Source organism: Bos javanicus, chromosome 6 (assembly GCF_032452875.1).
Source record: "Bos javanicus breed banteng chromosome 6, ARS-OSU_banteng_1.0, whole genome shotgun sequence".
NCBI lineage: Eukaryota > Metazoa > Chordata > Mammalia > Artiodactyla > Bovidae > Bos > Bos javanicus.
Window position 1 is genome coordinate 37,125,252 of NC_083873.1, and position 15,551 is coordinate 37,140,802.

A 15,551-nucleotide genomic window follows, 5' to 3' on the forward strand; every position below is an offset into this window, starting at 1 on the left:
GACCTTTGGAAGATCTCATCTGTAATCACCCAAAGAAAACCTTTGTTCTCTCTGTTAGCTCATTGTTTTTCCTTTACAGCACCAAGTGTTTTTCATGTGATCAGACCAGACCATGTAAAGGTCTGATATAATCTGGGATAAAGCTAGCAGGTCAATTTCAACTTACTTATCTGCAACTTAAATGTTAGTACAGGTTTCTGTGTGCTTTCCTGGTGACTTAGTGGTAAAGAATCTGCCTGCCAATGTAGGTTCTATCCCCAGAGGAAGTAAATGGCAGATGAAAATAGTTCTGTTTTTCTATTATCGCATGCCTTTCCTCCTGGCCACAAAATGGCTGCTGCACCTCCAGGCATCATGTTGATGTTAAACAACGAACAGGGTAAGAAAAGAGGAAGGATGGTACTAACTGTACACGCTCTTACCAAGAAGAGCAAAAGCCTTCCAGAATTCTGCTTCTGTTTCTGATCAGGAGGCTTAGGGCTAATTTCCAGAATGGTATCACAGGCCATTAGCTGGGAAAGCATCTACACTAAAGACCAGAAAAAAGAAATAGGCTTGAGATGATTGGAATCAGCCAATGAATAATATTTGCCAAAGTAAGTTTTTATCTTGGTTTTTCATTTGTGTGTCTCCTTCTTAAATTCTCCCTCTTTCCCTCCAGCAAACCCATTCCCCTCTTTGTTTAGAAAGAGGTAGAACTGAGAAAAGTGATAACATGAACAGTTGTGTCAGGAAGTAAAATTTGTTCTAGAAGAAATTATAAAAGTGCAACAGAGAAAAGAGCACAGCAGGACATGAAGCAGGATATCTTTATTAGAGCAGAGGAGGTCAGAGAAAAAAGGAAATACTGGCTTGAGCAGAGTGGGATGAAGGGAGGCTTTCAAGCTTTAGTCAGTGGATTAATTTCATAGTAGTGCCTTTGCCAGAGGCAGAACTCATCTTGTTGAGTCTTAAAGGAAGCACCACAGACAGTAGACTTTCTTATAGGTCATTTAATTACAGATTATCATATAAGACATATTGTTTTTCATGTCTACAGAGCAAACAACAAAGGGTTTTGTGATACAACCTATTTTTAAATGATACCTATTCAAATATTACCTATTCCATGAATCCTTAATGATTTTTTTTTCCTTAAAAAAGCATCTTAACTTTGAATAAAATTTCACAAAGCATCATGAGGATTTCATACTACGACCATTAAGATAGCAATAGTTCTCCCCAGGAGGCCAGGTCTCTTGGCTTATTCAATTCCTGACTCTGTTCTTCATCTGATCTGCTATCAAGTGGGCCCCCTTGGTACTGTTAAGTCACTGATGACTAAGTGTTCAAATCTTTATCCTGCTGGGATTTTCTAGTCACCATCACTCTCGCTGGAACTGCCACTGTCAGATGACTCACTACTGTCATGCTTTTTAGGGGGGCGAAACCTCCTATTGGAATGGGAGTTCCTGTAACCCCAGGTGCCTTTGCTTTGTGACCCACCCTTGTTCCATGCATAATTATTTTGTCGGTGGGGCACATAGTGATTTTTCCTGCTGTGTGTTGTTATGGTTCCCTCATTATTGGGACCGTTATGGGAACCTATTTCATGTTTAATTTCATTATCAAGACCACGAGGAGGAATGAGCTGGCCCTGACCTTCGCTCTTACTGGGAAATCTTTGTTTTTCCTTTGAGGGCTCTTGATATCTAGTAGAATGCTGTGTGCCTTTTCTGCTGCTGCCTTTGCCATTTTGGGGAATTTCATTATAGTTAGTACCTTCAGCTCCATCTCTACTGCCGTCTTTCCTTTGGTCTTTTGAGGGTACGTGCGGGTAGTGAAACTCTATTTCCCCTTGATGAGCATCTTGGCTGCCGCCATGCACTCTGTTTCCTTCTTGCCCAGGGAGTTTCTTAAAATCGGTGCCACCTATGATGTCATTGCTGCCCTCCACCAGGCTTACATCAGTATTTGCCTCTTGGGCTGTTTTACCCCTGGTTCCAGTAGTTTTTCTGCCATTCCTTTCTTTCTCTGGGATCTCATTATAACCTGGTCCTTTTGCATCAGGACTGGTGGTCTCAGTTTCACTTGGGCTGGAAAGCTCTGTTTGAATATCTGTACCTTCTCGGTCAGGATCAATAGCATCTCCTTTACCAGAAATGTCCTTGAAAGGTGGACCATCTCCACTGAAAGGAGAGAGATCATTATCTCCTCTTTCTTGAAGATCAGGGTAACCACTGCCCTCAAAATCACTGGGGATTTTCTTTACTTTGGGGAGCTGTTTTAGATAGTCCATGTTGTGTTGGGTGAGGTGGGTAGATTTGCTTTTTACCGGAATATTCTGGGCTTGGGAATCTCTTTGGTGATTCTTAAGTTGTGAGGGGGCTTTAGCATAGTTGGCATCTGCTGGAATTTTGCCTAGGACATTCCTCGGTTTGTTCTCTTTGTTTTCTCCCGCCAAGAGTTCAGTCACAGTCCTGGGCTCCATTCCGTGGTACATGCTATTTCTGATGAGAGCTGCGCCATATCCTTCTTGGCTGTGTAGTTTGCGGATAGCACTGTCTCTGTCCTCAGCCCTGTGCTTCCCCTTCGATTCAGGATAAATGGACATCTTTAGGTCACTGTGGGCATTTTCTTTGCTACTGATAATGTAGTCTTCATTCGTTGACTGTTTATTTCCCGAAAGACTTTGAGATTTTGTGCTTTTGTTATTTTCATTGGTTCTAGGAAGGAACAAGTCTTCCTCTTTTTTCAGGACGATGTTTTCTTTAGGTGCTGGCTCTTGACTTCTCTTGCCAGAATGGGGAAGAGCAATACCTTTGTTTTTTTCTTCCTGCTAAAGTACAATTTTCAATATAAAGTGATTATTTTATGTTAAGCTTTTAAAATTTAATAATTCTTAGGCAATAATGTTTAAAATCCCACCAGATACTTAATAAAAAGAATCTCTTAACTCAAAAGAGATTTGTTGGTAGAGATAATTTTGAAATGGCCAAAGCAGGTTTCACAGAAAAAGAAGAATGAACAAGGCTTTAAGAGTGGGTGAGATTCAAATACATGAAAAGAAAATGGTGAAACTGTCCTAAGATTAAGTAGCATATTCAAATGTTTGGAAACAGGAAACATTTGAAAGATAATATGAATAAAACTATAAGGCTGGAGTAGAGAAAGCCAAAGGGAATGATAAAAAGGAGAATCCTAAGGGAAGAGAAGTAAATTTTGAAATATAGATTAGGGCCTGATTTTAAAGGAGGATCTGAATTTAAGGAAGACAGAGCGTGGTCCTCACCTTGTGACCTTGAGACATTTCAAGTGAAATGGAGTTCATCTTTCAAGCGTGATTATTCTCTCTCTCTCTCCCTCCCCACACCCCTATTCTCTCTGTTTTGGCCCTGGTCTTCAAAGGTATAAATATTTTCCTCTCTTCTTTTTCCTTTTTTTTTTTTTTTTTTTTTACAGAGGATATACAAATAGAAGTTGTAGGTAATACTGAGCTTCTGACATTCAAACAAAGGATCTTGCAACAACTGTTAGTGACCCTAGTTATTGTCTGAAAAGGTAATCATTATCTTTATTTTCTTCCTCTTTTGTCATGTAATAATCCAAATTAGATAGTCTAGATCAATAGTTTTCAAATTTAGCACTTATCAGAACTATTTGGAAGGCTTACTAGAACAAAGATTGTTGGACCCAATGGCCAGAGTTTGTGATTCTGTAGGCTTGGGGTGAGGCTCTAGAATCTGCATTTATGACAAGTTCCCAGCTGATGTTGGTGCTGCTGGCTTGTAACCACCCTTTGAGAACTACTCTTCTAGATCATAAGTTTAAGTAGTGAAGGCCCAGATAAGAAAAGCCCCTGAGAGAATAATGGGATGAAAAAGAGAGTGGAGACGAAGAGTGTTGATGCTTGTGCCTCAGTTTTTCTTTTCGGGAAGAAGGTCTGTAAGGATGCAGCTTCATAGACAGCACCTTACCAACCTGAGGTACAGCCAAGGTGCAAGAAGCTTGAACAACGTGCTCAGGAAGAAAAGGGACTGAGATTGATTTTGCCCACTCACTCTTTCTCTGTGGCACAGGCTAGACATGGAAGCATCTGAGAGTTTTCAGGAGCTTACCAGAGGGAGTGAAGTGGCTCTAAAAGGAGCAATGTATTTAGATGGAGCATATATACTAGGAATAATGTGAGACAAATGCAGACAAAGAGGGATCTACCTTGTCCATGAGATCCAGGAGAGGCTGAATCCCCACTGTCCCCTCCGTCACCCTAAGACTGTACTGTTTGGTCCTAAGCCATTGTAGCTAGTGACTTGGCAGGGCAAGCAGTATTGTCCCTTCCGTGTCTGAGGATGCCATGACTTCCCCTCCACTAGTGTATAAGCCACGTGTGTACATTTGGCGTATGGTATGTAGTGGATTAGAGAAGGAAATGGCAACCCACTCCAGTATTCTTGCCTGGAAAATCCTATGGACTGAGGAGCCTGGAGGGCTACAGTCCATGAGGTCGCAAAGGATTGGACATGACCGAGTAACCTGGGCACATGTAGTGGATGATGTCAAGCCATACCTGACTCCCTCGTATGCACGCTTGCCATCTTAGGGGGAGATGGCAGAAGTGAGCATCTGAGCATTTTTATCCAAAAGAGACTGAAGTCTTAAAGATTAGATAAACTTAATTTAAATAGGTTGAATTTAAATTAATTTCTGCATACTCCCTCCCCATTTATTAACACACGGGTAAGAGCTCTTGAGCAACAGAACAATTATAGACAGAATAAATAGCATACTTCCCTCCACCTCAAGCTTGTAAGGTGAGCTAAAATTTACAACACTACTACATAAACCTTTGAACTGGTGGATAACATGAAATCAAAATAAGAGATATTTATTGAGGGACTGAGACATATAAGAAGTTGAGCTGGTGTTTTGTGTTCCAGGCAGTACCTGATGACTTATTAAATGGCAGAGGTAGTGGTCCTACAGGGTTTATGAAGTGTGGGGGTGATGTGGTGGGGCAGAGACCTCACATTCAGTCAGGGTTTGCACAGACATACAGAGTGTCAGAATTTCAGGCAGAAGAATTTGGTTTTATTTTATAGAGGATGGAGAAGCAGTGATGGTGTATGAGCAAGAGAGTAACAAGGAGGAATCAAGCTAAGAAAGAACAGGTAGGAGTCTGCTGCAGTGTCTAAGAGTGAGATGTAATCACATGGATTAGGAATATGCCAAAGAAAAAAGTTATGAAGAAAAACCTTCTACTGGTGCCCAAATAGAAGAAGGGGAAATGGCAATCCACTCCAGTACTCTTGCCTGGAAAATCCCATGGATGGAGGAGCCTGATAAGCTACAGTCCATGGGGTTGCAAAGAGTCAGACATGACTGAGCGGCTGGCTTCTCTTTCTTTCTTTTCTTTAATAACTAGAATGTTGACATGCAATAGTGAAAGCAAGAAAAAAGATAACTTTTATATTAGATATATTGCTGTTGAGAGACTATAGAATCTGAGCTCCAAATGCAACATTCAGTTAGAGACAGAGTTTGGTGTCCCAGCCTCCCAGCCCACGTCCTTCACACATATGACCTATGGTCAGCTGGTCCATCCTGGAACATTTTATCAGCTAATTGCTTGTTACTTTTCATGTCAGATAATTTCACTTAAGGATATTCTAATTTTTTTTCATTTTTTTTTAACCTGCAACCAGTAACTAGTATCCCTTTTTTCCTGATGGAACAGTCATTAAGGTTATTTCCTCTTTCATGTACAACCCTTCTGGGAAAGGAAAGGTTTCCTCCATATTCACTGAATGCTTTGTCTTCACCAGGTTGACATGTGCAGGTTGTTGTTATTAGGTCACTAGATACAGATCCATCCTCAAATAGGAGTACTGTTCTACTTGGAAGTCTGCCTGCTTTTATACATAAATCTTATTAACGTTGGAGGCAGAGGGTAATTGTCAAGATAAAAATGATTTATGGGGGTGTCTTCTATTCTCTGAGCCACGGCTCAGACAGTAAAGCGTCTGCCTGCAATGTGGGAGACCTGGGTTTGATCCCTGGGTCAGGAAGATCCCCTGGAGAAGGAAATGGCAACCCACTCCAGTACTCTTGCCTGGAAAATTCCATGGCTGGAGGGGCCTGGTGGGCTACAGTCCATGGGGTCGCAAAGAGTAGGACACAACTGAGCGACTTCATTTCACTTCACTTCACTTCTTCTATTCTTACAAAGCTGGCTAATATGAAGTACACAAACATTTCAATGTGTAGTATTTTAAAGATATAATTTGAAATGACTTATTTTGGGGAGTTATTATTTACTAATCTTTTATAGTGGCAGGTACATTCTGAAAATAAGTGAGGTTTTCTGATGAGGGAAAATATAATACAAAAGCTTTATAATGAGTTATTTCAAAATAAAAAGTATTTTAAACATTTGACTTAAGACATTGCATCTGGGAAAGTTTTACCTGGACGTCTATACTTTCCTTTGCAACCAAGTTCATTAGCTCACTGCTAATAGAAACTTTTGAGTTAAACAGGTACTCTATAATAATCCCTTCTTAATTTTTCCCCCTTCCTATTCTGAAGGGGGAAGGTTTGTTTTATATTTGATGCTTTTATTGCTTTTGAAACAGTAACATGTATACTAATAACTGTGTAAATTTATTTAAAAATCAAACAGAATTCTTTTATAAAAAAAGTTAAACAACTTCTAAATTGTGGTATATGATGGTCAGTCATTTTGTGTTTGCTTACGCCAGTTGACTTCTGATTGCATTGTTGATTGTATGATGGTTGAACAGTGAACACATCCATTGGCCAATCTTCTTTCCTATATCCTGCTTTCCTATCTCCATGCCTTGGCTCACATTATTCTTTTCATGGAGAATAGTCTCTCCCACACAAATGTTTGCTCAAATCCTACTCATCCTCTAGCTCAATTATTTCAAATATATAGCTTTCCGTGAGCACCAGTTTAGGAACTGAGCTTTTCTACTCCAAGCCCTAAAGCATGACTTTTGGGGGTACCACTCAGATAGCACTTTCTTTTTCAGGTTATAATCACTTTTGTAAGAACCTTTTATTCTTTTCTAACTCTAAAATCCTGGAAAGAGTTAAGTTTTCTCAATCATTTATCTCACATAATATCTTGCACAATAGGAAGCACTCAACATATATTTGTTACAACCAATAAGTTTAAAAGACACTGAGTCTTAGAGATGTTAAGTCTTAGAGATGCATTTAAAGAATATTGAGCAGAACAAAATAACATTCTGAAGGGAAACTGCTACTTTTATGGGGAATGAAGTCAGATTTGGGAAAAAAGTAAATAGTCATTTTGCTGATGGCATTTTAAACTGTTTCTAGCTCTTTGGCCAATGAATTTACAAAAAGGGACTGAGTAAAAAGAAGTATTGTTTTATTCCAGTGACAGAGCGCTTATTCTTTCTCTTCTAAGCATCCTGACACAGATAGTGTCATCTGTAGAATTAATTTAAGGGACATTAAAATGTGTCACTTTTTCCTAAAAAAGGTCAAAATTATTTCCTTTTAATCCCTTCCCCCATAAGAGCATATGATACATTATGTCCAAAAACCTCCTTATAAAAGATCAAACTTCTCAGTGTGATGAAAAGCAGAGAGATTACACTGCTGACAAAGGTCTGTATAGTCAAGGCTGTATATGTGTCTTCCCAGCGGTCATGTACTTTTGAGAGAGCCGGACTGTAAAGTAGGCAGAACGCCAAAGAATTGATGCCTTTGAATTGTGGAGAAACTTTACTTTACTCAGAAGCAATAACATGAAAGCAATAACAGAAGCAATAACATGAAAAACTCATGGGTGTCTGGGGCCCACCAGCATCACATGTGCTATGGCAGGTCTTGAAGCAGGGCAGGGTTTAGGCCAGGGCACGAGGTGGCCTGTCTGTATCAGGAAGACTCTGGGACACAGAGGTCCATAGCAGAGATGCTCCAGGAGCCTGGGACCAGGGGAAAAGGACAAAAGCACCAGCGAGAGACAGAAACTCCAGACCAGACGAAAGTAAACTGTCTGCCTTACAGTTTCTCCTGGTGTTGATCCAGAGCTGGCTCAGGATAAGGATCACTGGGATTCGGCTTACCTTCATATCAGTTTGGTTTTTCCTTCCAGACGAGGTGGAAACATACTTAAACATATAATACCCATGTTTCTCATGGTGACCCTTGTACGTTATCTACAAAAACACAACATTGTATTAATGTGGGTTTATCTCTTATTTAGAAGTTTTCTGGCTCTCTTTTTAATAGTACAAGAAATTTTTAACTCCAGTGAAGTCTGCTTATGCATCTAACAGATGGTAGTACTTCTGATAACCACAGGAGGGCGTATGTCAGCCAGTTCCCGAAGAGAGCAGCTTGTTTCGTCTGTCTCTAAATCGGTTTTCCTTGATGATGAGTATCAAACAGCTCTCTCCCCACAGAGTGTATCAATTTTACTATCAAATTTAAATTCAAATGGAGAATTGGTAATATTTTCAGGTAGGAGAAGGCAGAGGGATGAGGAGAAAGGCAGATTTTACAGAATTCATGCTGATGTCAAAATTGGCAAAACTCACAGCATAAACATTCAGGCTCTTAAGCTTGTAGTTTTTGCCTTTGTAATTTTAAGCTAAGATAGAGAACAGAAGATTGTTAGTTTTTAGAACAGAATTTTCTGAGACTGCCAGAAGAAACCCTGCTAAGCAGAAGTAAACTGCAATTTGGTGACATGAAATACTGAGAGTTCTTGTTTAACTTTCTGGTTGCATGTGAAAACTAACTCCATGTACACAGAATTCCTCATAAAGACTTGTTAACTCACTTCCCTTTGTTTTCTCCCTCATTTATTACTTTGTTATCATGTACATGCATGGGAAAATATTGTTTGCTAATAGCAACATCCTAGAATTTTATCCCTCTGAAGGAAGAAATCACATGAAGAGAAACAAGTTCCCATTCAGAAGGCTTTTTTCTTTTGTATCACACATTGTGTGAATTAAAGTGCCAAAATTATGTTGTGTAATTTTCCATTTCCATTCTAGGTACACAGGAATATTTTGGCAGTTAAAAATTTCCCCGTATTGACTTTTCTCTTTATAGAGTTGGAAGAGGTGTATTTAAGAAGAATAATTCTGTTTACCCTCTGTTCTTCCACATAGTCTTGCTTCTTTTTCTCAGCCTGTGGTTGCAATGTCTGAAAGGAAACAAGAAATAAAACATCACCAAATATTTCTTCTTTCATTCATTTCTTCAAACAATAAATGTCTCCTTTATTTTTCTCTCACTCAGTGCTCAGTGCTCAGCCACTCAGTCGTGTCCAACTCTTCGTGACCCCATGGACTGTAGCCCACCAGGCTCCTCTGTCCATGGAATTTTCCAGGCCAGAATACTAGAGTGGGTTGCTATTTCCTCCTCCAGGGGATCTTCCCAACCCAGGGACCAAACCCAAGTCTCCTGCGTTGGCAGGAAGATTCTTCAGCGTGCCACCTGAGAAACCCTTTTCTCTCACTGGGTTATTCAATGTAGAAAATCATTCTGACCAGAAGAAGATGGGCACATACATCACATTTGTTTCTTCATTGAAGGAGGGTGCTGACCTTCCTTCCTAGAGGAAGGCAGTGCTGTCTCTACTACAGAACCTCGTGCAGTGCAGGAGAACAGCTGAGTTGGGAGGGGTGGCCCTCCAAGTGAAAAAGCTTAAATGTCATTTGTATCCACTGAAAAATTTTCCCTGGCACACTGGAAGTGTTTGGTATCAGTGAACTAAAATCGGAGTTGAGTGAGGTGTGGATTGTGTGTGCATTGATTGTATAAGTTCAGTCATTGCTCTTAGAATTAGGATATGATGCTCCTGATGGTCCATGAAGAGTGAAGCCATGGCCCTGCACCAAAGGGGAAGGAATACACTGGAGAGGGGACTTTAGTGTTGCCAGTCACCTGGGCAGTTTTTTCTTTCAGGGAAAGGGAAAATGACATTTTGAAAGATTGTATTGTATAGAATGTGAGTTATAGAATGACACTATGAACCATTAAGCTTTCTGTTACTTCCACTATCAAAAATCCAGAATTTTACCTAACAACAAAAAAAAAAAAAAACAAGAAAATTACTTTTTTTTTCAATTTTATAGTAATTTTTACCCCCTAAGGCATATTTTATAATTCTACCCTTTATTGCCCCCTCCTTTTGTTGGTTCTTATGCAATCATGTGCATATAAATTTAGAACATTGTATTATTCCTCAGAAATATCAAAAGAGCTTAAATAGTTCTGGAAATAGTGCTATAGGAAAGAAAAAATATTAAAAAATGATATAGGTACCTATTAAGCAAAAGAAAGAAATGATAGTTTGGGGTATTCAGTATCTTCTTACAGAACACACATGCAACGTGTTAAAAACTTACATGATAGTATAGAGCACCTAAATATAGTTCACAATAATAAATCATGAACTTTTAACAAAGTAACCTATAACAAAGTCTTTATGGTCTAATTACATATTGACGATTATTAATTGAATTGCATGGCCCAACAATCATATTTTACTTTTTCCACTTAAAATTTTGTTTTTGAAGGAAACAAGAATGTTACCCCTAAATATGTCTTTTAAAAATGTGAACCACTGAAAAAGTCTTCTTTGAAATTGTTACAATATTGTTTCCATTTTATGTTTTAGTTTTTGGCCACAAAGCTTGTGGGCTCTTAACTCCCTGACTAGTGATCGGACCTGTACCCCCTGCATTGGGAAGCGAAGTCTTAACCACTGGACTGCCAGGGAAGTCCCCTAAATATGTGTTTTTGACATAATTATTTTGAGCTGAAGGCAATTAAGAAATAGAACATGTAGAAAAAATTTCCCTTTTTCTGCCTAAAGGTAGGGAATAAATTCTTCTTTTACTAGAGACAATCTCTTATCAGTCTAGAGATGGCACAGAGGGATATGCAAACAAATCTTGTTAAACTAATCTTAGTCCTAATTACGGAAGATAAGAATTATCTAATCCTATCCTGTTTGTCCTGTCAGTTCTTCACAATATCTTATTACTTTGTCTAAATGGTATTAAAAACCTCCTGCCCTCGCCATGTCTTTCAATCCTCATTCTTTTGTAAAGGCTTCCATGTACAGGTCAAATTATTAAAAAAAATTTGTGTTCTCTTCTCCTGTTAATCTGTCTTTGTTGGTTTCATTTTCAGATCCAGCCAGAGACCCAAAGAAGATTGAGGAAAACCTTTTCCTCTCCTAGAGGTTGAATTTGGATTATATTTCCAGAACATAAGTAAGTGGCTCAGTATACACTGATTTCTGATATGCCTAATCTGTAATTAAATAATTTAGATAATTACCCAAATAGAATCCATATCTGAAAGAAAACGTCACATATAGCTATTTGTAATTCCAAATTTGTCTTTGTATCCTTGCCAAACCTCTTTCACTTGAAATCTGCACCCCTCCTCCTCCCGCACCCCCTCCCCACCCACTTGGCAGTTCTGCCCTTGAACGTGGCTCTGAAATGGAGATGGCCTTGTTTCCTTCAGAGGAAGAAGACTGGCATCCTCTCTTGACCAGTGGTCAGTGGATTGGTGTTGACTTAGCACATTTACTGGAAAATGGTCAGAGATACCACTCCAGCTGTTCTTTGGAATGTGTTGCTCAAAATAGACCCATCCTCGGCGGGTGGGATTGAGCTGGGTCAGCAGGACCCACTCCATCCTTCTCATGCCTAAGCACGTACCCCTGTGGCCCTGACTGAGCAAAGTCAGTTGTGTGTATTGGGCCTGGCAGATGTCTATTTTAAGCCATATGCACTCCCACAGGTCTGTTGGAGCATGCGTGCTGAGAGGGGATCTGTTTTCTCAACTCCTACTCTCCTCTGTGGCTGGCATGGCTCATGCTTGTCAGTGGTCGCTTACCCACTCTCTCAGGACCTGTATGTAAGTTTTTCTCTGACAACAGAATGACCACTTGCTTCCACGCTTCTCCAACTGAAAAGGTTACCCTGAGAAGTTAGGATGTTTTTCAGACATTATCTTATGAGTACTGTGTCCCCTTGGCAGAAAATATCTGTAACACTCAGCATTTTCATAAGACGATTTAGTCACATCCTGTTCATCTGCGTGAACCAAGGAGAAGAAAAGACACAGAAGGAAACTGGAGCTTGATTTGGGTTAAGCTATGGGGAACTTCTTTCCATCTTTAGCCTCGCTGATGAAGAGAAAATCACTACCAGGATCTCACAGTGTTGGAATGTTGCAAGAATTACAGAAAAGCTCTGGTTCCTTTGTGTAGTATTGCAGTTATACAGTCTAGTTGCTTAGCCTTAGAGCATCCAAGTCAAACCCTTTCAGATTTTGGTAAAATACTGAGAAGTTCTTTTGACATGTTACAATTTGAGTATATTTGCTCATTGGCATTAGCTGATTGAAACACTGTGGCTGGCTATTGGTTTTCTTGAAAATATTCTTTCTGGTGCTTCTCCAAAGGCAACATGTGGACATCTTATAATTCTTCTTACATGTTCATTCAGGGCCTCCTTGGTGACAGACATTTGTGCCAAATGTTGAATACTTCCTCTGTGTTTGGTATTTTATTGTAACTGAACTAGCTAAGTGCTACTAGTTTACAAAGATGTTGCTTAAAGGAAAAATAGATAAAGAGAGCAAGAGATTATATGATGTGCAACTGAATTTGTAAATGCTTACTGGTGCTGCCAGGGTCAGGCTGAAAAGGAGCAGTTCCAAACAGAAGATTCGCATCTTTGAGGATCTCTGTAAAAAGACAAAAATATTTTACCCTAAAGTATTGCTGGTTATGGACGGTAGCCATAAGAATAAATAAAATACGAAAGTCTATACAAACAATCATCCCCTTAGCAGTCCATTAGTCAATTTTCTTTTGTTAAAAAAAAAAAAAAACTGTATATAATTTAAATCTAAGTGTAGAAACTTTAAGAGCTTTCTTATGTTTAATCATTCCAATGTGAATGTGAAAATTGTCCAACATTATTAAAACAATATAGAAATGAATTTATAGATATTTATTTACTCTATTGTCAGCCCAAACTTTTCCCTTTTGTCTTTAGAGAGAGAATTTAATTGAATTATTTATATAATTCAGAATAACATTAAGCAAAGAGTTAGTAAACTTGAAGATAGATCAATAGAAATGTAATTTGAACAAGAGAGGGAAAAAAGATTTTTAAATGACCATTTTCTTTTAGCCCTTTGTAAGTGTATTCAGCTTACTCAGGGACCTGTGTGATGATAGCAATGATCAACCCAGAATTCTATATCTTAGAGAGGAAGTATAGCAAAATTAAGAACTGGGGTTTTAAAGTGAGATTTGTGTTTGTGTTCTTGGCTCTGTTATTTAATAGCCAAGGGACCCTGAGCAAGTCATTTACCTCATTTGTAAGATGTGAGTAGTATTTGTAGTTACATCTGATGAAAAAACTCGTAGATAGCTCTTTACACAAAGCCTGGCACATAGTAAGTACTCAATAAAGGTTAGCTATTGTCGTTATTGGAGAAGGAAATGGCAACCCAGTATTCTCCAGTATTCTTGCCTGGAGAATCCCAGGGACAGGGGAGCCTGGTGGGCTGCAGTCTATGGGGTCGCACAGAGTCGGACACGACTGAAGCAAGTTAGCATTGTCGTTAAAAAAAACAAATAGTTAAAAAATAACATTAAGTTAGTATAGCAACTCATAACAGACTAAATGAATCTGCCAGGATAGCAAGCTCCACTGTAAGGAATGAAATCTTGTTTGCTATCAGCCTGGTGCCCAAATATATATCCTCATACTCATTAGCAAAGTATATGAAGTGGGAGCCACCTGTGACCTGGAGACCAAGACAATTTATATAATACCTATTTTAATAGCTAACATTTACTGAAAACTAAAACGAGCCAAACACTGTTCTAAAAATTTGACATGTATTCAATTATTTAAGCTAACAATAACCCTGTGGAGTGAGGTAGCATTACCAGTCCTGTTTTATAGATTAGGAAATAGACACAAGTTCAAATGATTTGTCTCAGAATTCCTAGGTGTTCAGGGGCAGAACCAGGATTAGCAGCCAGGCAATGTAGCTCTAGAGCCAGAGTCTATACCACCTTGAATAAGTTTCTATTCTTTTATCTTATTGCAGAACAATCTACACGGAGTTGATATGAACGCTAATCATAGTATTATATTGGGCTCAACAAAATGATGTTTAAAAGACTAACATTTTATTATGGATAAAGGTACATGTTTATACTTTGGTAAGTGTGTTAAGAGAATCCAGTGAGTTTGTTTAAGTCTAGAAAGCCAATGGATTGAAAAGGAAAATTGACATAACTTTGGATGACCCATCTGTTGGTTTTTATACTAAATATTTTACTAACCACCACACAGACATATTACAATCAATATGAAAATTTAAAATTTACACCATTCTTTGGTGGTACTTAAGAGAAAAATACTTCTAATAGGAAAAATAAGCTGAATACTGTTGTAATTTTCAATCATTTCAAAGTAAAAGCTTTGGTGAAATAAAACTATTAAATATATTCTAAAATCCTGGGCTATTATCCTCTAAATTAATGCAATTTTAAGAACCTTAATCCTAGTCATGATTTAGCTTCTAAGCATTCTAGCGATCAGGACAGTATAAGCCATGTATCTAATGACTTACGCTGATCAGTAGAAATATCAGCACAGATGAGGTTTGACAGCATAACTCTGATCATATTATCCTTATTCTGTCTTATAAGCAAAAGTATAGAGTAAAATTGAAGTCTTCAAGTCATTGTGGACATTGATAATATTGGTAGTCAAACCAGAGAGAAAACTGCTACCAAGCCCCAAATTTTAGTTGTTCATTTCTAGAGCTTAGTAACACACTTTCTTTTTATAAAACAAAGCACTAAATATTACATAGTTATGCCCACTGGAGAATACTTTCAATACGCATTTCTCTTCAAAAGCAATATTCCTACCCGAATGGCATGCATCTTAAAAATGTAAACTATGTTATAAGGCTATTTGCTATCAAGAGAATCGTTACCTGGGGATCTTTGACCTTCAGAATACCTGGTTTCTTCTGCAGGATTAGCAGTCTTTGGGTATTTTGCTGAAATTTAAAGTTTGTTAGAGTACCCAATGGCCAATCAGCACTGGCTCACTTAGCACTAGAAAACAATTTGCTACCAGTGCCCACAGATAACCATAGGGGGCAGAGTAATTTTAATCTAAAAATGTTTTTGTGGTAAAAAGCTGCTATCAAATGTTCCAGAAAATGGGATAAACAGAAAATATAAATACCTCAGCTTGGTATATTATGTTGTCAAATAATTAAAAGTGATTTCAGAACTATTAGTTCTTGCTGAGTAACTCGCAAGTTTATAAATAGAAAACATTGTAGCTATTCTTTTGTGTAGAAAGTTTGTAATTTCAATTGTGCCTGAATTTAATTCAGCAATATTTAAGAAAAATGCATTTGAGTGTCTATTATGTGACAGGCATTAGGGAAATAGCAGCAGCAGTGAGCTGAAACAGGAAAAAGAATCCCGGTCT

The 15,551-nt window shown here is 38.5% G+C and overlaps 1 protein-coding gene across 1 annotated transcript; it reads right to left on the reverse strand.

Moving 5' to 3' along the window:
* Positions 1-933: 933 nt before the first annotated feature.
* MEPE (matrix extracellular phosphoglycoprotein) lies at positions 934-15,208 on the reverse strand. Its single transcript, XM_061419733.1, has 5 exons — positions 15,043-15,208; positions 12,694-12,759; positions 9,137-9,190; positions 8,100-8,192; positions 934-2,818 (listed from the first exon to the last, which is right to left on the reverse strand). Exons 2-5 carry the CDS (start codon positions 12,745-12,747, stop codon positions 1,355-1,357), a joined length of 1,665 nt encoding a protein of 554 aa, XP_061275717.1. The 5' UTR covers positions 12,748-12,759; positions 15,043-15,208; the 3' UTR covers positions 934-1,354.
* Between the last annotated feature and the right edge of the window lie 343 nt (positions 15,209-15,551).

Excerpts from the sequence above, each read along its gene's own strand:
- MEPE (XM_061419733.1), bottom strand. The coding sequence starts at position 12,747 with ATGCGAATCTTCTGTTTGGAACTGCTCCTTTTCAGCCTGACCCTGGCA. Across the intron at positions 9,191-12,693 it reads GCCTGACCCTGGCAGCACCA|ACATTGCAACCACAGGCTGA; the intron begins GTAAGCATTTAC and ends GTTTCCTTTCAG. Across the intron at positions 8,193-9,136 it reads ACTATGTGGAAGAACAGAGG|ATAACGTACAAGGGTCACCA; the intron begins GTAAACAGAATT and ends GTGTTTTTGTAG.